Source organism: Hemitrygon akajei, chromosome 14, assembly GCF_048418815.1.
Source record: "Hemitrygon akajei chromosome 14, sHemAka1.3, whole genome shotgun sequence".
NCBI lineage: Eukaryota > Metazoa > Chordata > Chondrichthyes > Myliobatiformes > Dasyatidae > Hemitrygon > Hemitrygon akajei.
The window spans coordinates 93,577,679-93,598,988 of NC_133137.1; the positions used below are offsets into that span (position 1 = coordinate 93,577,679).

General features: G+C 39.7%; 1 protein-coding gene across 1 annotated transcript in view; it reads right to left on the bottom strand.

Moving 5' to 3' along the window:
- Positions 1 to 21,310, bottom strand: part of fbxl13 (F-box and leucine-rich repeat protein 13) — a 162,011-nt gene that overhangs the window by 126,974 nt on the left and 13,727 nt on the right. Inside the window, exons 6-7 of the mRNA XM_073066627.1 lie at positions 17,012 to 17,107; positions 10,270 to 10,405 (exon numbers count right to left, since the gene is read on the bottom strand). Coding sequence (XP_072922728.1) covers positions 10,270 to 10,405; positions 17,012 to 17,107 — 232 coding nt within the window. The remainder of the gene's footprint in view (positions 1 to 10,269; positions 10,406 to 17,011; positions 17,108 to 21,310) is intronic.

A 21,310-nucleotide genomic window follows, 5' to 3' on the forward strand; every position in this document is an offset into this window, starting at 1 on the left:
GTGTTGTTGAAGGACCAGGTGAGATTGTCTGTTATATGCACTCCCCAGAAAGTTGATGCTCCCAGCTCTTTCCATGGAGGAGCCATGCATGTGTATTGAGGATTGATCAGCCTGCACCTTCCTAAAGTCCATAGTCATCTCTTTGGTCTTGTGCACGTTAAGACTCAAGTTGTTGTACTCGCACCATCCTACCAGCTGCTCTACCGCCTCTCTGTAGACTGACTCATCATCATTGATGATGAGGCCAACCACTGTTGTGTCATCAGCGAACTTGATTCAGTTTGAACTGGATCCAGCAATGTAGTCATGCATCAGCAGCATGAACAGCAGTGGCCTGAGCATGCAGCCCTGGGGAGAGTCAGAGCTCAGCATGATGGAGCTAGAAATGTTGCTCCCAACACGGACTGACTGTAGACTTTCTGTCAAGAAGTCCAAGATCCAGATACAGAGAGAGTTGTTGAGACCCAATGAAGACAGTCTACCCACCAGCTCCTGAAGCTGGTCAATAAACGGCGTCCTGGCATACGAAGCAGCATTTTTCAGGTAGGATAAAACAGAGTGGAGTGCAGGTGCTGGAAAGGGTCCAATGTAACAGGAAGATGGGATTCAATGCAACCCATAAACAACCACTCAAAGCACTTCATTATCATTGAAGTCGGTGCCACTAAACAATAGTCATTGAGACAAGTTACTGTCACCTTCTTGGGCACCAGGATGATTGTGTCCACCTTGAAGTCTAAGGGGACAGTGGGCTGTTCCAGAGAGATGCTGAAGATATCTGTTAAAACCTCAGTTAACTGAGCTGCACAGTCCTTCAGCACTCAAGCAGGTATGTTACTTGGATTGAGCCTGGCTAGGGCTTCCTCCCATCAACTGTTTCCAAACAGAGTGCCTGCTCCTCAGGGGGAAGGGAGGGTTTCCTCACCAGCACATTAGTGTGTGCATCAAAGTGTAAAAGACATTCAGCCTATTAGGAAGAGAAACATCACTGTCATTGATGCACAGGGTGGACTTGTAGTCCATTATGGAGCGAATGCCCTGGCACATGTGCTACATGTCTCTGATGTCACAGAAATGGCTGTATTTTCTCTGTGAATAATCCAATTTTACCTTCCTAATGCCATGGGAAAGCGCAGCTCTTGCTGACCTGAGAGTTGTCTTATCCCCCAATCTGAAGGCAGTATTCAAATCTCTTGGCCATGCTCTATGCCAGTGTGATGGTCATAGGTAGCTGCCTCCCTGGATTATTTTGAGGACCTGTAACCCTGAGGTTGCTTCTCTGGCCAGGTCCTTATCTCCCTTTAAACTGATGACACATTTAAACAGCAGCTGGTATGCAAGAATTAGCATAATAGGTAAGTGGTTAGAAAATCCGATGTAGAGACGAGGAGCAGCTTTGTATGTAGGGAAGTTAAAATAACCCAATAATACTACCCTATTATGTTTACGGCTAGCTGCAAACTCTACACACATCTGCTCCTGCAATTTCTGCTGACAATTGGGGAGGGCCTATAATACAATCCCATCAGAATGACCATACCATTTCTAATTTCTATCCATGTGGCTTTACTGGATGATCCCCTAAGAATATCCTCTCTAAGCATCCACTTTCATTAAGGGGGTAACACGATTTCAAAGTTTAAGAGAAGTTTAGATAGGTACTTGCATGGGAGGGTTATGGGGGTCTATGATCCGGGTGCAGGTCAATGGTGTCAGGCAGTTTAAATCACTCGGCACGGTCTAGATAGGCTAAAGGGTCTATTTCTATGATTTACTTTTCTATGACTCTAAGAGCTGTAGCATCTGTATTCTGGAAGTCTTACCTTCCCTCAGGAATGTTTCTCTTATGGCTGTGATATCCCAGCCCCCAGAGCCAATGAATTCTTCTGCCTTACCAACATTCCTCTTGCATTGTAATAAATGCAGTTTAAACCAATGGTCTTTCTTCTCCTTTTAATTGACTTGAATTGAATTGATTTTATTACTTACATCCTTCATATACATGAGGAGTAAAAATCTTTACATTATGTCTCTATCTAAATGTGCAATGTGCAATTTATAATTTATAATAAATAGTATGTACAAGACAGTCAATATAACATAGAACTACAGTTGTGTCAGCATGAATTAAGCAGTCTGATGGCCTGGTGGAAAAAGCTGTCCCGGAGCCTGTTGGTCCTGGCTTTTATGCTGCGGTAACATTTCCCAGATGGTAGCAGCTGGAACAGTTTGTGGTTGGGATGACTCAGGTCCTTAATGATCCTTCGGGCCCTTTTTACACACCTATCTTTGTAAATGTCCAAAATAGTGGGAAGTTCACATCTACAGATGTGTTGTGCTGTCTGCACCGCTCTCTGAAGAGTCCTGCGATTGAGGGAAGTACAGCTCCCATACTAGACAGTGATGCAGCCTATCAGAATGCTCTCAACTGTACCCCTATAGAAAGTTCTTAGGATTTTATTGTGCTTCTGTCCATCCTTATTATCATTAGGCACTATTGTGTGCAAGGCACCATCCCACTCTAGTTTAAACCCTCCTGAGCACCACTAGCAAATCTCTCAGCCCAGATATTTATCCCCCTCCAGTTCAGGTATAACTGGTCTCTCATATAGATCATCCCTACCTTAAAAGAGAGCCCAATGATTGAAGAAATTGAATTCCTGACTCCTGTACCAGCTCCTCAGCCACACATTTCACCTGTGCTATCTTTCTATTCTACCCTCACTAGTATGTGGCACTGGGAGTAATCTTGAGGTCCTTTTTAGGTTTTCTCCAAACTTCGTATGTTCACTGCGCATTCACTCTTCAATGTCATTGGTACCAACATATACCAAGATCTCTGGCTGTTCACCCTCCTGATTGAGAATGTTCTGCAGCTACTCCCTTAACCACTGAGCCTCAGAGCAAATCTCTATGAGTCCAATGTGACTATTGCTGCTGTACCCAGGAAGGTAATTTCCACACCCTCTTCCACCCCAGCAGTACCCTAGGGTATATTTGTTGTTGAGGGAAATGGCCACAAGGAGACCCTGCACTGTCTGCCTCTTCCACTCATGGCCATTCCCCTCAGCAATAACCTCATGCTCATGCATTAACAGCACACAAAATACTGTATTGTAATAGAAAAACAAAGAGAGGCACAGATAGAGGACAACTCTCTCTTTCATCTTATAGAGCCCTTTAGAAAAAATGCATCATTCTCTGCCATGTAGCCACATCTAATAACGTTGATAATAAAGTTGGATAATCATTTCTGAAGTTGACAATTGTTTTATTGATATAAGAGAACACCTCCAAAAGCCTTTTTTTGCAGTCAGCTGTTTTGGTGGTGATGGCGATACTAAATTGATGGTTTCTTGCTCATCCTGTGACTTATATATTTCATGCTATAATGCATCCTCATTTACAAGTTCTTTACCATGAGATTCCAGCAATTCAATGAAGCAGTGGATGTTGTCTATATGGATTTTTGTAAATCATTCAATAATGTCCCTCATATAGGAGATTAAGATGCATAGTAAGCACAATGAATTGGCCATTTGAATTCAGAATTGGTGTGCCCAAAGAGGGTAGTGGTTGATAGGTCTTATTCTGGCTGGAGATCCATGACTAATGGTTCCTCAGGGATCCATACCGGGACCTTGTGGGCTTGTAAGTTTGCAGATGACACAAAGATTGTAGCGTTCTTTATAGTGTAGAAGATTGCCAAAGGATACAGAGGGATATAGATCAGTTGCAGATATGGGCAGAGAAATGATAGGTGGAGTTTAATCCAGGCAAGTGTGAGATGTTGTGCTTTGGGAGTTAATAGGGAAAGTGCACAATTAATGGTAGGATGTTTAACAGTGTTGATGTAAGGGGGAATCTTGGGATCCAAGTACATAGCTCCATGAAAGTGACAGCACAAGTTCATAGAGTAGTAAAGAATGTATATGGCATGCTTGCCTTTATTAGTCTAGACACTGAGTTCAAGAGTCAGGAAGATATATTGCAGCTTTATAAAACTCTGGTCAAGTGCATCTGGTGCATTACATTCAATTTTAGTCGCCCCATTATAGGAAGGATGTTGATGCTTTGGAAAGGGTATAGAAGATTTATCAGGATTCTGCCTGGATTCGGGAATGTGTGCTATGAGGGGAGGTTGGACAAATTAATTGTTTTCTCTAGAATGGCAGAAGCTGAAGGAGACCTGATAGAACTTTATAAAATTATAAGAGGTATAGATGGAGTAACCAGCCAGTACCTTTTCTCAAGGTTCAAAATGACTAATACTGGAGGGCACGCATTTAAGGTAAGGGGAAAATTCAAAGGAGTTGTTTTTTTTTGTTTTTTTTTTAAACACAGGGCGGTGCCTGAAATATGCTATTAGGGGTTGTGGAGGCAAATACAACAGAAGCATTTAAGAGCCTCTTAGATTGGTCACAAAACTGCAGAGAATGGAGGGTTGTGGACTGTGAGCTGGCATAAGGTGTATTAGTTTAAGCTTGGCACATGGATCAGAGGGCCTGTTGCTGTGCTATATAGTTCGATGTTCTATGTTCTTTCATGTCATCCTGGTCTATTGCATCAAACTCAGCCTCATATACAACTTGACAACATAATTTCAGGGAGATTACAGGTCGTAAACCTACTGGACTGATGTACCCAGTCTGACCGTAATTTTTTTGTTATATACATTACATCATCACAAGAGGCAAACACTGAACTACAAAGATTTTGCCTCCTGAATACTTGGATGTATCTTCTGGATTTTGGGCCGCTGATCATGACAGTCACCATGAAATATCTCAATTATGCACCATTTTTTGAAATAGCTTATATTTGTTATTTCAATTCATAAAAGTCAATTAAGATGTTGCCTACAACGTGAGCTGAAATGTTTTCTATCTTGTCCAGGCATGCCTGGACATGCTTAGGCAAGGCAGATGCTGCATGGCAGGAAAGATTTTAAAAAGGCTATAAATTTCCGAGAAGCATTTCGATATTTGAGACAGATGTTTCCCAGAATAACTGATGCCAAGATTCAGCAAGGCAGTTTTGTTGATCCACAAATCAAACAGGTCATCAATGACAGGCAATTTGAAGAACTTCTAGTGGGATTGGAGAAAACCAAATGGAAAGCATTCAAGGATGTTGAAAATTTTCTTGGCAACTGCAGAGCACCAAACTATGTGCAGCTGTTTGACAACATGCTTCAAGCACACAAAACCATGAAATGCAACATGTCACTAAAAATTAATTTTCTCCATTCCCATTTAGATTTCTCTGCAAATCTTGGCACTGTCAGTGATGAGCATGGTGAAAGGTTTCAGCAGGACATTGCGGTTATGGAGAAATGGTATCAGGGCAACTGGAATTCATCAATGCTGGCTGATTATTGTTGGACACTTAAGTGAGAAGCCTCAGACACTGCATACAAATGAATATCATCAACACAACATTTTAGCTTAGTTGAACTATTGCAAAGTGTCAGCACAGTTATGCAATTAAACACGTTATATTCAATAAAATTTAATTACTTGTTTCTCCAAATTTCTAAGTGATATAAGTAGCCTGAAATTATATTTGTGTTCAGCTTCAAGCAGTCTATCATAAACAAAAAAAAATCTGAGGAAGCAACACTTCTGAAAAAATTTGTTGTTCAGTGTTATTATCAGCTTTGTCCAAAGTTAGCTAAATATCCTAAAACATTGTCAATGACGGACAAGGCTTTATTGCTCAGATTATTCCTTGAACCATATTGTGCAATGAAAAGAGAGAAGAATGATGCATTATGAGGGGAGTTTAGAAAATTGAATTTTTGTAGACTTATTGTAAATGGATGGTTAATGTTTGTGCTGTATCTTTCTATGATTTCTATAACCGTGTCTATCGTCCAGATCATTAGCTCACTAGAAGATTGCCTTTGAGTATTCCTTTGTAATTGTCGGTTCTCTGAGTTGTAGATGAAAATATGTTTAAGATTGCTATCACCTATAGCAATGTTTCCAAGGAAAAGAGCAATATGGTTTTCTGCTGCTTTAAAGCCAGAAACAGTTTTCTGATCGATGAGATGAATGTTTATGAAAATATTTCCTTCCAAGAGAGTCCATATTTAGGATAGTAGCCACTTTTTGATTATTTCTTTCATCTCCTTGGGAAAAATTACTGCTGCCACCACTTTCTTGTAACATTCTGTACCATCTGCCTCCTCCCACAAGATTAATATCATGCAGGTCTACATGTTTCCTAAAACATTCAAACTAGTCATGACTGCCTTGGAACTTCTCACAATGTTCAGAAGATACATGACCACCTCACAGTTTTCAAATCTTATCATAATCAAAATCAGTGATTATGATGGTTCAGCCAAGTGTTTAATTATTTTTCCATTCTCACAAAAATACCACGTCTGTCCTTTGTAGAATGCTATGCACTTCCAAGGGTAGCAATTTGGGCACTAAATTTTATCTTGTCCATCTTGTTGAAGATTGTTCACCCTATCAATGCTGCATTACCTAATGAATAGATGAGGTCCACTGAACACTCACTTTATTCAGTAATAGAATCACAGCCACACTGCACTGAAACAGGCCTGATGACCCCGAGTCCATGCTTACCATCAAGCACCCATTTACACTAATCTGACACTAATTCCATGTTATTCCTCCTACATCCCCTCAACTCTTTCCAGAAATATACCACTCACTCAATCTAGGAACAATTCACAATGACCAATTAACCTATAAACTGGCACATCTTTGAGATGTGCGAAGAAATTGAATCACCCAGAGGAAACACCCATGATCACGAGGAGATCATACAAAATCCACATAGTAAGCAGCAGAGGTGAGGATTGAACTTGGGTCACTGCAGCTCCACTGCAACACCCTCTCATTACATCTTGTATAGTATTAATGCTTATAGCTCTGAGATGGCAGTTTGCAGCAAGCTTGAAGGATGTGTAGAATAAATTGTGGTGAAGTCCACTTATAAATAGAGATCAAATAGCATGGAAGAATTATGAAATGTATTATGGATGAACAATAGCATACTTCTTGTTATAGCAAAAAAAGCTTCATAAATCAAGGGTTCATTTATTATGAGCCATGTCATATGACATGGGCGATCATGGTATCTTTCTATGACTATGATTGTACTTGGCAAACTTTTCTACAGAAGTAGTTTGCCATCACCTTCTTCATGGCAGTGTCTTTACAAAACAGGTGACCTCAGCCATTACCAATACTCTTCAGATATTGCCTCTCTGGTGTCAGTAGTCACATAACCAGGACTTGTGATATGCCCAGCTGCTCATACAACCATCACATCCCACTCCCATGACTTCATATGACCCTGATCGGGGAGCTAATCAGGTGTTACACCTTGCCCAAGGGTAACATACAGGTTAGCAGTGGGAAGGAGAGAAGGAGTGCCTTACACTCCTTTGGTAGATCAATCTACATAACCACTATAGCAAAACTTTGTAAATCAAACACTACTAAATTAATGAATGTCAGTAAGCAAAAATTTAACAGTGCCACAACTATAGAACCACTGCCTCACTGTGCCAAAGACCAGAACTCCATCCTCACCATAGATCCTACTTCTGTGGGGTGGATTGGAAATCTCTGTAGGCTTTCTTCCACATCCCAAAGACATGAGGACTGTATATTGCCCCTAATGTGAATGAGCTGATGAGAATGCAGGGAGAATTAAAATATGGGATTAACAATCAGCATAAACTCAGCACTGTATTCCGCATTGCTCTAAATTGGATGTTTGGACTCTTTACACCAGAGGGTCACATCCTGGTCAAAACTGTTGTATAGTAAAGGAAATGCAATAAATTAAATTAATAACTATTGCGTAATCCTTAAATTGTTTGGCTTGTATCAAGGCAGATTGGAATCCTGCTTACTCCTGCTATTAATATTTAAATAAGGGGGGATCAATGTACATAGCAAATGAGATACCATCTGAAACAGGCAGGAGATTTCAAAATTTGGCTGAATCAGTGGAGTTTATAAGTCCAGCAACCCTAATTTGGCCACTATTAATAAGTCTGAACCCAGGAGGACAACACATTTCTGTTTCTTTGCGCAAACACGAGGAAATCTGCAGATGCTGGAAATTCAAACAACAACACACACAAAATGCTGGTTGAACACAGCAGGACAGGCAGCATCTTACTTTCTTTCCTTTCGGTTAGTCCCGACGAAGGGTCTCGGCCCGAAACGTCGACAGTGCTTCTCCCTATCGATGCTGCCTGGCCTGCTGTGTTCTACCAGCATTTTGTGTGTGTCTCTGTTTCTCTTTCTGTATTATTATTAAAAAGGTTATTAACTGACAATAAGATAAAACTAATGTGAATTGGAAGCTGCAAACATCCTGCACATGAGTAATCACATGCTGGAACATGAGTAATCAGCAATGCTGTTATTACAATCAAATCGAAACAATTGAAAAAAGGACAATAATACTGTATGCTACCACACTTAAATAGATCTAGGGGACTGTGGTTCTTATTTAAATAGTGTTTAGAGACTATTAGTATTGCAGATGACAAAAAGATAATAAACTGAGTCCATTCAGCATCACCACATGGTACATTTCTTATCATTTGCATTTGCTTTGTTTAGCAAAAACATTATATAACAATCCAGCTGATCGTTTTGCAATTCAATTATTTAGGCTTCCCAGCAGTTTTTTTTCTATTCCATCTCTGGAGCATGCATAGCAACAGCCATAGCTGCATCCAGTATTTCTTTGCATAAATTATTCAGACATTTGACATAATTTTCCCAAGCACATTGGGATATAGTGGCAAATTTGCTGTTACAGAATTGGCATCCAGAGACATGGATTAATAATCAGTAGACATTGGTTTCTTACCATGGCAACTGAAAATTTAAATTCAAATAACTAAATACTGTAAATTTAGAATGACAAAAAAATGTATAGGTAATGGTGAACATGACATAACTGAATTGTTGTGTAATTCAGTCTCATTCACCAATATCCTGAAAAAAAAGAAATTTTCCATCCTTACCCAGTCTGATTTTTAAGTGTTTCTAGATTTGCATTCATATGGTTGATACTTAAAAGCCTTTCAAGGTGATTAGGGAAAATCAATAAATATCATCAGTCTCAAATAAAAAATATGCATGCAAATTATACAACCAACATAGAATTATTGTAAAATGACCGAGAAGGAAGCAAGGTGTCTCTTGAAGTATTCCCTGATCCTTTTTACTTGAATTACGATTTCAGATGAATACTGGGTATCACAATCTTCATGGAAGACCCTGATCTTCTGGTTATTTCTCAAAGGCATTCTCCTTTGTTTCAGATTTTAATTGGCCATGGTATATTGTCTCGTGATTAGGCTAGGGTTAAACTGGTGTGTTACTAGACAGCATGGCTCGAAGGGCTGGAAGGGCCTATTCTCGGTGCTGTATCTCTAAACAGACAAATTACTAGAAATTGCTGTATTCTATATCTTAGTTTCCAAGCATCCTTTTGTTTCTTTTCTCTTTCTAACTACCTTCGCTCATCAAATAACTAGAAACCATCTAGGCCTGCTCCAGGCTCTTCGTGTCTATGGACTCAATTTTGTTCTGAATGGTATTTGCTTACTTCTATTATTTGCACGATTTGTTTTTTACTCTTTGCATATTGTGTGTTTGATGGTCTCCTTTTCATATGGTTCTTTTAGGTTTCTTTGTCTTGTGGCTGAAATCTCAAGGCTGTATAATGTATACATACTTTGATAATAAATGTACTTGGAACTTTGAACCTTGGTCTCCTTCCTATCACAATTCCAGCTGTTCTTCCCCACTATTCTCCTCTGCAACCAAGAACACACTTTTTTTCCATGTTGCTAGTTCTGATTAAAGTTCATTGATCTAAACTATTAAATCTATTCTTCATTCCACAGATGTTATCTGAACAAAGTATTTCTAGAATTGCATTTTTTTATTTAGAACTGCAAAGATTTGTTAACTTTTAAAAGACATTTTGTTTACCATCACAGAGAAGATTCATATAATTGTGTTTATTTACAATACATTTACTTTTCAAAACTGACACTATTGAAATATTCTTGCTGTGGGATTTTGCTAAACACAAATTTGTTGTTGTATTTCCTACATTACAAGAGTGACAATACTTCAAAAGTATTTAATTGAACGTAGAGTGCTTTTAAGTACTTGAAAGATGCTACAACAACGTTTTTTCTTCAAGCATCAGCAAAAATATGCAAAGATAAGAAGTTCTAAATATACTCACTAATTCCTTTGAAGGTGGCCTGACCAATGTTGTTGCATCCCCGGAGACTCAAATGGATGACAGAAGAACGGTACCTCCGCAAAATATTTGCTATATCATCGTCTTTAATCCATTTTCTTACTGGATAAAAGTCAAGCTGGAATGTAAGGTTTTTAGTATGAAGACCTGGTGTAAATGTTTTGTAGATATGAAATAATCAAAATCTTATTTTAAAACAGTCTGTATGTTATACCAAAGTACATCAATAGAATTCAAATAATTTGCTTCATTTTTTAAAAATACTGTAGCCTAGAAATTGAAATTTTCCACAATATGTGTGCTATATGGGCATTGCTCAGTGTAAAATATCTTGTTGATCACCCACTAAAACAAGATATAACACCCAAAGTCTTAGTGAAATAGCATGCTGAGTTTCCTTTGGGATAGTCATGAGGATCAGAGGCAGACAGGATTACTGATTCATTTGGGGTAGAAGGTCAGTGATCAGAGACTAAGGATAATCCTGAATTAATGACTAAAGGGTAATCCAGTATGAAAGAGATTAAGGAAATCTTAAGTGGATTTTTTTTTACATTACAATTTACTCAGGAGACAGGCGCAGACTCTATCGAAGTGAGGCAAAATAACAGTGAAGCTATGGAGTGTATACAGAGGAGGTGTTTGCTGTCGAGGAAAATTAGAGTGGATAAATCTGCAGAGCCTGACAAGGTGTTCCCTCAGACCTTTTGGGAGACTAGTTCAGAAATTGCAGTGGCCCTAGCAGAGGTATATCAAGTTCAAGTTCAAATTTATTTTCATTTAAACCATACACGTGTATACATCAAAATGAAACATTACTCCTCTGGAGTCAAGGTGCAAAACATAATACATATAGTCACACAGCACATATAGTTATTACCTAGCACATACAGTCATAAAATAATATTAGCACAAGTCCCTGAGTGGCATGGCCTGAAGACTGTAAGATTGACAATTCCATTTCCAATCTGATTTTCCCGATCGACCTGTACAGTAAAATCTCCCATGACTATCATAACATTGTCCTTTTGACACACCTTTTATATTTACTGTTATAATCTGTGGTCCACATCACAGCTATTGTTGCGAGGCCTGTATATAATTGCCATCAGGATCCTTTTACCCCTTCCATTTCTTAACTCAACCCACAAGGATTCAACATCTTTCAATCCTATGTCACATCTTTACCAGCAGAGCCATGCCACCCCCTCTGCCTACCTTTCTACCCCTCCAATACAAAGTGTAATGTTGGACATTTAGCTCCCTACTACAACTATCCTTCAGACACGATTCAATGATGGCCACAACATCATACCTGACAATTTGTAATACTGCAACAAGATCACTCACCTTATTTCTTATACTCAGTGCATTGAGATATAACTGTATGTGCTACCCTTTTTGATTCTGCATCCCTAATGCACTGATACTCACCTTGCTGGCTGCAATAATGTCCTATCATCTGCCTGCTCTTCCTGACAGTCTGACTGCACGCTATCTTTTTTTTACCGTCTATTCTATCCCGAGTCCCTTCACACTAGTTCCCACCCCCTTGCCAAATTAGTTTAAACCCTCCCCAACAGCTCTAACAAACCTGTTCATGAGAATATTGGTTTCCCTTGGGTTCAGGTGCATCCCGTCACTTTTGAACAGGTCATACCTCCCCATACCTCCCAATGATCCAAGAACATGAAGCCCAGCCCCCTGCACCAGCTTCTCAGCCACATATTAATCTTCCAAGTTATCTTGTTTCTACCCTCACTTGCACATGGCACAGATAGCAATCCAGAAATAACTACCTGGGAATTCCTGCTTCTCAGCTTTCCACCTAGCTCTCTAAATTCACTTTTCAGGACCTCTTTGCTTTTCCTTCCTATGTCATTGGTACCAATATGTACCAAGACATCTGGCTGCTCTCCCTCCCTCTCCAAAATTTGTGGATGTGATCCAAGATGTCCCTGACCCTGGCACCTGGGAGTCAGTATACCATTTGGGTGTCCTATTCATGTCCACAGAATCTCCCATCTGTTGCACTGACTATTGAGTCCCCTATCACTACTGCTCCCCTCTTCTCCCTCTTTCCCTTCTACACCAGGACTTACACACAGTGCCAGTAACCTTGTCATCCCCCACGACAGTATCCAAAGTGGTGTATTTATGATTGAGAGGAATGACTACAAGGGTGCTCTGCACTAACTGCCTATTTATATTTCCATTTCTCCTGACAGTCACCCAGCTACTTGCCTCCTGCAACTTCAAGGTGACTACTTCCCTGATTATCTCTTCACTCTCCTGTAAAAGCCAAAAGTCATTCAGCTGCTGCTCCAGATCTCTAACACAATGGGCATATAAACAGAGACTTTAGCAAGTTCTAGTGTTTTCTGTGGGTCTTTTGCTGTTACCCTTGGGTTTTCACCTCCTTCAGCATTGCACATTATGCTCTTGGTGTGATCTTTGCAGGATGCCCAATCCTACAGAGAGTAGCAACAGTACTGAATTTCCTCCATTTGTAGACAATTTCTCTGACTGTAGACTGATGAACACTTGGGTCTTTAGAAATGTTTTTTGTGCCTTTTCCAGACTTCATGCATTTACAATCCTTCTTCTAAGGTCCTCTGAAAGTTATTTGATCGAGGCATGGTGCATATAAACAGATCTTTCTTGAGAAGAGCAGGCTCTGTCAGTAACCTGACTTGGTGTATCTTTTTTATAGGGCAGGGCACCCCTACAACCCACACCTCCAATCTCATCGCATCTGACTCCAAATAGCTTTTGTAGAAGGCATTGCCCCAGAGGTTCACATACTTTTTTCAACAACTTAATGTAATATTGAATCATTTTTCTCAATAAATAGATGAACAAGTATAATGTTTTGTGTTATTTATTTAATTGGGTTATCTTTATCTAGTTTTAGGACTAACATGAAGACCTGATCATATTTTAGGCCATATTTATGCCCAAAAAGAGAAAATTCTACAGGGTTCACAAACTGTCTAGCACCGCTGTTTATGTTTATATAAGAGTATAATGTTACTAGCACTGTGATAATAAATAAAAAGTAGTATAAATGTTTGAAAGAGCAGCAATAAAATATGAAAAGTGACAGTGCAGGAAAGGAGTGTGTCAGTGAGTTGGGGTGGTGGGGGGGGGGGGGGTCATGGCTGAGCATTCAGGCAAGGTGTACATGAGTGCTGGGTAGCAGCAGGGTGTTAAATGTCTAACAGCCTAGGTTAAGAAATTGTTACCCAGCCTGAATGTTCTGGTTCTTGTGCTGTGCTACCTTCTGCCTAATAGCAGGAAGTCAAAGAGATTGTGGGAAGGATGGGAGGGGTCTTTGACAATGCTGGAGGCACTTCAAAGAAGTCACCAGGAAAGCTGATGAAGGAAAGGCACTGGATGTTGTCTACATGGACTTTAGCTAGGCCTTTGACAAGGTTTTGTATGGGAGGTTAGTCAAGTTCAGTTGCTTAGCATTCAGGATGAGATATTAAATCGGAGTACATATTGGCTTCACAGGAGGAGCCAGAGACTGCTAGTAGATGGTTGCCTCTCTAACTGGAGGTCTGTGACTAGCGGTGTTCTCCAGGGATCAGTACTGGCTCTGTTGTTGTTTGCCATCTATATCAACAATCTCAATGATAATGTGGTAACTTAGATCAGTAAATTTATGGAATGCACCAAGATTAGGGATACACTGTCAACAAGGAAGACTACTAAAGGTTGCAGTGGGGTCGGGATCAGCTGCAAAAATGGGCTGAGAAATGGCAGATTGAATTTAATACAGACAAGTGTGAGGTGTTACACTTCAGGAGGACAAACCGGGGTAGGACTTACACAGTGAGCAGTAGAGCATTAGAGTGTGATCAAACAGAGAGATCTAGGAATGCAACTACATAATTCCTTGAAAATGGTGTCACAGATAGATAAGGTAAAGAAAACTTTTGTCACAATAGCCTTCATAAATCAGAGTATTAAGTACAGGAGTTGGGATGTTATGCTGAAGTTATGTAAGACATTGATGAGGCCCTAGTTTGGAATATTGGGTCACATACCAATAGGAAAAATATCAATTAGACTGAAAGTGCAGGCAAAATGTACAAGGATGCTGCCAGGATTTGAGGACTTGAGTTACAGGGAAAGGTTGAATAGGTTAGGACATTATTCTCTAAACATACAATATTCCAAATTTGAAGAATGCGGGAGATGTTATAGAGGCATAAAAATTATGAGAGGTATAGATAGGGTAAAGGTAACCAAAGAGCCTTTTTATGTGCTGTATTGTTCTATGGCTCTAACAAATTCCACCCTGTCAAAGCCCTTTTATACTACTATTCATATAACTATCTGTAGTATCCCACAAACCTAATTCTTGAGGACTATTGGTTGACCTATAATACAGTACCATCAATATCTGATCATCCCCTGCTTGTTTTTAAATTCTAACCGTACAGCCTCACATGATGATTCCCTAATATCCCCTTTAAATACTGTTTTTATGTCCTCTCTCATCAAAAAGGCAACTCCCCTGCTCTTTTACCTGCACCTCACCTGTAGTATTTGTATCCGGAACATTGAATGCCAGTCCTGCACTTCCCTAAGCCAAGCTTCTTTTATAGCTATAATATCCCAGTCCGCAGAGCCAATTTACACCCTGAGTTTGTCCACCTAACCTATTACATCTTTTGCATTGAAATAAGTGCAGTTTAAATCACTAGTTTTTCCTCTCTGTTTGCTGTGCTCCTGCCTGACTATTCTGTACATCAAGCTTGCTATTGCTGATTGCAGCATTGCCCCAATAACTGCTTAGAGTCCCACCCCCACCAATCCAGTTAAAATCCTCCCAAATAGCATTAGCAAATCTCTTTCCCATGATAATTAGTCCATTCCAGTTCAAGTACAACTAATAAACCTTATTTCTATTAGTTTTAAAATAGTTATGGAAAAAGATAGGACAGAGATTTCAATGATACAAGAACTCAAATGCATTTTCCCTGCATTAACTCTTTAGCCACACATCCAGCTGGCCTATCTTTCTACTTGTGACTTCACTATCATGAGATCACTGCCCTTGAAGTCCAGCTTTTTAATCTCTTTCCAAACTTTCTATATTCACTCTGCAGGATCTCATCCTTCTTCCTAACTATGTCCTTCATTCCATTTCTGGCTACTCACTCTCTCTCTTGAGAACGTTTTGTAATCACCAGAAGACATCCTTGACACCTGGCACCATCTTGACATCTCATCTACAGCCACAGAAATACCTATCCATGCCCCTAACTATCAGGTTTCCTATCACTATACTCTATCTGACTTCACCCTTGCTTGCACAGATGGTTATAGCACCACTACCCAGGCTGTTTACGCTGCTTTCTGAAAGGTCATTCTCCCCCACCCCCGCACCAACAGTATCCAGTATACTTGTTGCTGAGGAGAATAGCCACAGGGGACCCTGCACTGCTTGCCTACACTATTTGCCTACACTTTCCTGGCGATCACTCAGTTATCACAGCCTGCACCTTTGGTGTGAAAAACTCACCAAAATGTTAACTTTGAAGCTCTCAGCAAACCAGATTATCTCAAATGCATCCACATCCAGTCCTTAACTCTGGGAGGTGCAACACTTCCCAAGAGTGTAGTCATTAGGAACAATGGAAGTTTCCCTGATCTCCCACGTCCTGCGGAAGGAGCATACCATTGCCCTAACTGGCATCCTGCCTGCAGCAAGTGTAAACAAGTATTTTACTTCAGAGATGAGTAAGTAAACAGCTCAAAATGTTTGATCAGAAAAAATGATCATTGAACCAAAGAACATAACGTTAATATGGATGGATTTTAAAAAATCAAGAAATGCTCTGTTCTCTGTACCCTTGGTATCACCTGGAATGATGTCCATTCTCCAAAAAAAAATCATGTTCTTTGTATCTACTGCATAAATTGCTTGTTGAACTGAACTAGAAATGTACATCTCCTGTTCACTTTCCTACTTTTTAACTACTGGGGTCCTATGTATGTCAAGTGATGTAATTTGCAATTGCAAGTGGTATTCTTTTTAAGACAGTCATTTCAACCAACTTATGAGCATCTTAAGCCATAATTGAAACACCAAGAAAAATAAAAGTTTCTATTTTATGCTGTCATTATACCAATACAGAATAAAGAGGTGACATAGGAACATGCATAGGCTATTAACTTCCTTGAGCTTAATCTGCCATTCTGTTAGCTGCTCTGAATCTCAAGTCAATTTATCCAATCAACCTTCCTTATCAAAAGCCATCAACCTCAACATAGAGAATCCCTACTGCCCAAACATCCAAAGGATGTGAACATCTGAATACATGCTACAGGGTACTCCATAAACAAAAACTTCTGCATTGTGATCCTATAGAGGTGGGGTGTAGAGGTTTTGCTGACTGATCACTCTGCAGAACCTACTCTCTCCTTGGCACAGTGGGGGCCGCAAAGAGAACAGCCATCAGGATTGAGGGGCTCAGCGTGCCTCCAGATGGCTATGGATCAAGAAGTGTGACGTGTGAACCAATACTACTGGGACTCAAGCTGGTGCCTGATCAACCCTGGCTGTGTTGCTTGGGTGAGGATACCTGATGTTGAAAGACTCAAACCCAACGACCACAGGTTACATCACTGATGATATGTCCCAGTGCATCCTAGGATATACCTCAGCATTATTTCAGTAATCATGCTAGTTCTTGATCATTAAACAAACCTTGCTCCAGAGGGAACTTGTCTGTGTAATTACTTTCCATGATTGACACACTTGCGCACATCTTGCAAGGTCCATAATACCAAGGTAACTAAAAATCTAAGAGGTAAGAAATAATATTTAGAAAATAGTTAACTTCAAGACAACTTACTATTAATTGCACTTGACATCTTTTCATATTTTCTATAACTTAATTCAATATTGCTAAGCCTTATTTCTGACTTGATTACAGCTCTCAAGTTGCAAATCTCTTTAAAAAGTAACATTTGTAATAAGAGTTAACGATATTTAGCTGAACCAAATATTAATGCAGGGGATTCAATGCATTATCAACTTTTCAGGTCTTTGTTACTGCAACACTAAAACAGCATGTTTGAACTTCCTAGCAAGTAGCTTCAATATCAAAATCCAACTTCTGAATCAAATGCCCTGGAACTTGCTAACTGGTGAATCAGAAAGCAGCTATGTTCTGTTTCTCTGATCTGTTACGTACCAGTAGCAGTAGACCACAAATGGAGTCTGCTTTTGATGTTAAAACCATTATCTTTATTAGTATCTACTCAAAATATAAACGATTAAACAAAATAAATAGAAGGTAACAGTGTTATGCGTATATATGTGGTCAAGCTTAGGAACAATTCTTAAAGTCTTAAGATATAGATGGCAAAGTAGAAAGGTTCAGTAATCCACGGAACAAATGAGTGAGGGGAGAGATTTGTAAATCCACGTTAAAATGTAGGGAGAAGGCGATTACGAATAATCCCACAGGTTCCACGCTGGGTAAACGAAATAACAGTCGCTGAAGATCTTATCCATCAAATCATTCCAAAATCCACATAGAAATGGGTGACATCTCACAGAAAGATTCCTTCTTCCAAGTGGTAACCACAATACACACCCGCATCCAGGTAAGGGTTAACAAAAGTGGTTCCACAGGATACTCCAACAAAAATCTACATACAGATTATACAAAGTGACAGTCACACATTCACTGTGCACCATGTGCCATTGAACAATCCAATCTTTTGGGCATGGGTAAGTAGCAAACTTTACCCATATCACAGCAAACTGCTCCAGCAGCTTGCAATCCAAAGCTTCTCTCTCTCTCTCTCTCTTCACACTACTGAAAATCTCAGCGGCCCATCGCAGCTTGTTACACTGACGTCATAATCCCACCCATCCAGGTGTCTCTTAAAGTGACACTCACAGTAAATGAAACCCCTGGGTACGTAATAGATCAGAGACTGGAGAAGTAGCCTTTCTATTCATAAATGCTGCTCGTTGATATTTTTTGCCCTGATGGCAATCTATATGCAGTCAATAGCACCCTAGTCATGAAGGAAGTCATCCACATCCCTTAATGTCTCTACTAGTTAAAACTAACTTGTTTGTTCTCTCTCTTCCAGTTCCCGCGTCCCTAACTTGAAAAGTTATTTGTTATATTTTCCACCAATGCTTCCTGATCTCGAGTGTTTCCTGAGTTTCTATTTTATATACATGATTGCTGAAATAGAAGTTCTGACTCCTGTCATTCATGCTCAACTTGTTGCAATATAGGTCAGAATTTTGCCTTTATGTCTCTATATTCCAGTGTTTAAAGATGCTTTTGAGTACAATTTTCCAACTTTGAAAAGATTTCCCATAATTAAATGAGAAATTAAATTAAATGAAGAATGCTCAACAGCTGTGACAGGGCTTGAATACTATCACCTTTTACAAAGTGAAATCAAGTGACATAGCTGACAACAGCACTTCACTTCCAAATAGTTCAATGCCTTCTATGCTTGCTTTGACCGTCAAAATGATAGAAGAACCATCACTAACTCCCACAACCCCCAATGATCCTGTCATTTCAGTCTCTGAAGCCAATGTGTGAGCATCCTTCAGAAAGGTGAACCCATGGAAAGCATCTGGCCCTGACCTATGCTGATCAACTGGCTGGAGTGCTGACTGAGATCTTTAACCTCTCACTTTGGTAGTCTGAGGTACCCACCTCCTTCAAGCAGGCTTCAATTATTCCAGTGCCAAAGAACTTGATAATCTGCCTCAATGACTATTATCCAGTCGCACTTAGTACATCCACAGTGATGAAGTATTTTGAGAGGTTGGTGATGGAACAAATCAACACCAGCCTATGAAATTACTTGGATCCACTCCAATTTACCAACCAGCACAACAGGTCCACAACGTATGCCATTTCATTGGCTCTTCATTCAATCCTGGAACATCTGGACAGCATGCATATATCAGAATGTTCTTTATCGACTGCAGCTTGTCATTCACTACTATCATCCCCTCAAAACTAATCAATAAGTTTCAAGATCTTGGCCTCAATACCTCCTAGTACATTTGGATCTTCGATTTCCTCACTTGGAGATCCCAGTCAGTTCGGATTGGTAATAATATCTCCTCCACAATCTCCATCAGCACAATTGTAGCACAATTCTGTGTGCTTAGCCTTCTGCTCAACTTACTTTACACTTTTGACTGTATGGCTAAGCACAGCTCCAATGCCACATTAAAGTTTTCTGATGACACCACTGTAGTAGGCCAAATCAAAGGTGATGATAGATCAGTATATAAAAGAGAGATTGAAAATCTGGCTAAGTGGTGCCATAACAACAACCTCTTACTCAATGTCAACAAGACCAAGGTGCTAATTATTGACTTCAGGAGAAGGAAACCAGAAGTCCATGAGCTAATCCTCATTGGAGGGTCAGAGATGGAAAAGGTCAGTAACTTTAAATTCCTCGGTTCATTAGTTTGGAAAACCTGTTGTGAGCTATAAGTGTAATTAAGAAGAAAACACAGCAGCACCTCTGCTCCTTAGGAGTCTGTGAAGATTTGGCATGACATCTAACACTTTGACAAACTTCTACAGATGTGTAGTGGAGAGTATATTGACTGGCTGCATCACAGCCTGGTATGGAAACACCAGTTCCATCCTTGAACCAAAAATCCTCCAAAAAGTAGCGGATACGACCCAGTCCATTACAGGTAAAGCCCCCTCCCACCACCAAACCACTGAGTACATCTACATGAAATGTTGTCACAGGAAAGCAGCATCCATCATCATGGACACTCACCACCCCAGGACATGCTCTCTTCTCACTGCTGCAATCAGGAAAAAGGTACATCAGTCTCAAGACTCACATCACCAGGTTCAGGAACACTTATTACTCTTGAACCAAATGGGATAACTTCACTTGTTCTGTCATTGAAATGTTGCTACAACATATAGACTCACCTTTCAGGATTCTTCATCTAATGTTCTCAATATTTATTGCTTATTTATTTATTGATGTTGTTGTATTTTAATTTTTTTCTCAGTAAAAGCTAGTCAAATGTGAGGTACAGACATAGCTAAGCACACTGATTTCTCAATTGTTAGGAACTTTCTGACTCTTATAGTGGTGTTTAGTATTGTGGATTTCTAGAAATGTACATAAATATTTCTATGTAAGCCTAATGGTTTGGTGCTATTGTATATTGACTTTGGGATGATACTGGGTTGTAGATATTACTAAGAGACAATGTATACGCTGTTCATGTTCCATAGTCTTTCAATTTTACTTATTGATTTCTGTATGTTGTGTATGTTTGGAATGGTTATATCAATTAAGTAAATTGTTCTTGCTTGTTTATCCTGTGATATTATATCCAGAAGGTTATTATGTATTGTCCTATCAATAATAATTGCAGAGAGATTTAGGCCAGTTAGAAGAGTGGGCTGAACGATGACAGATGGAGTTTAATGCTGATAAGTGTGAGGTGCTACATTTTGGTAGGAATAATCAAAATAGGACATACATGGTAAATGGTAGGGCATTGAAGAATACAGTAGAACAGAGTGATCTAGGAATAATGGTGCATAGTTCCCTAAAGGTGGAATCTCGTGTGGATAGGGTGGTGAAGAAAGCTTTTGGTAGGTTGGCCTTTATAAATCAGAGCATTGAGTATAGGAGTTGGGATGTAATGTTAAAATTGTACAAGGCATTGGTAAGGCCAAATTTGGAGTATTGTGTACAGTTCTGGTCACCGAATTATAGGAAAGATGTCAACAAAATAGAGAGAGTACAGAGAAGATATACTAGAATGTTACCTGGGTTTCAGCACCTAAGTTACAGGGAAAGGTTGAACAAGTTCGGTCTTTATTCTTTGGAGCGTAGAAAGTTGAGGGGGGACTTGATAGAGGTATTTAAAATTATAAGGGGGTTTAGATAGCGTTGACGTGGATAGGCTTTTTCCATTGAGAGTAGGGGAGATTCAAACAAGAGGACTTGAGTTGAGAGTTAGGGGGCA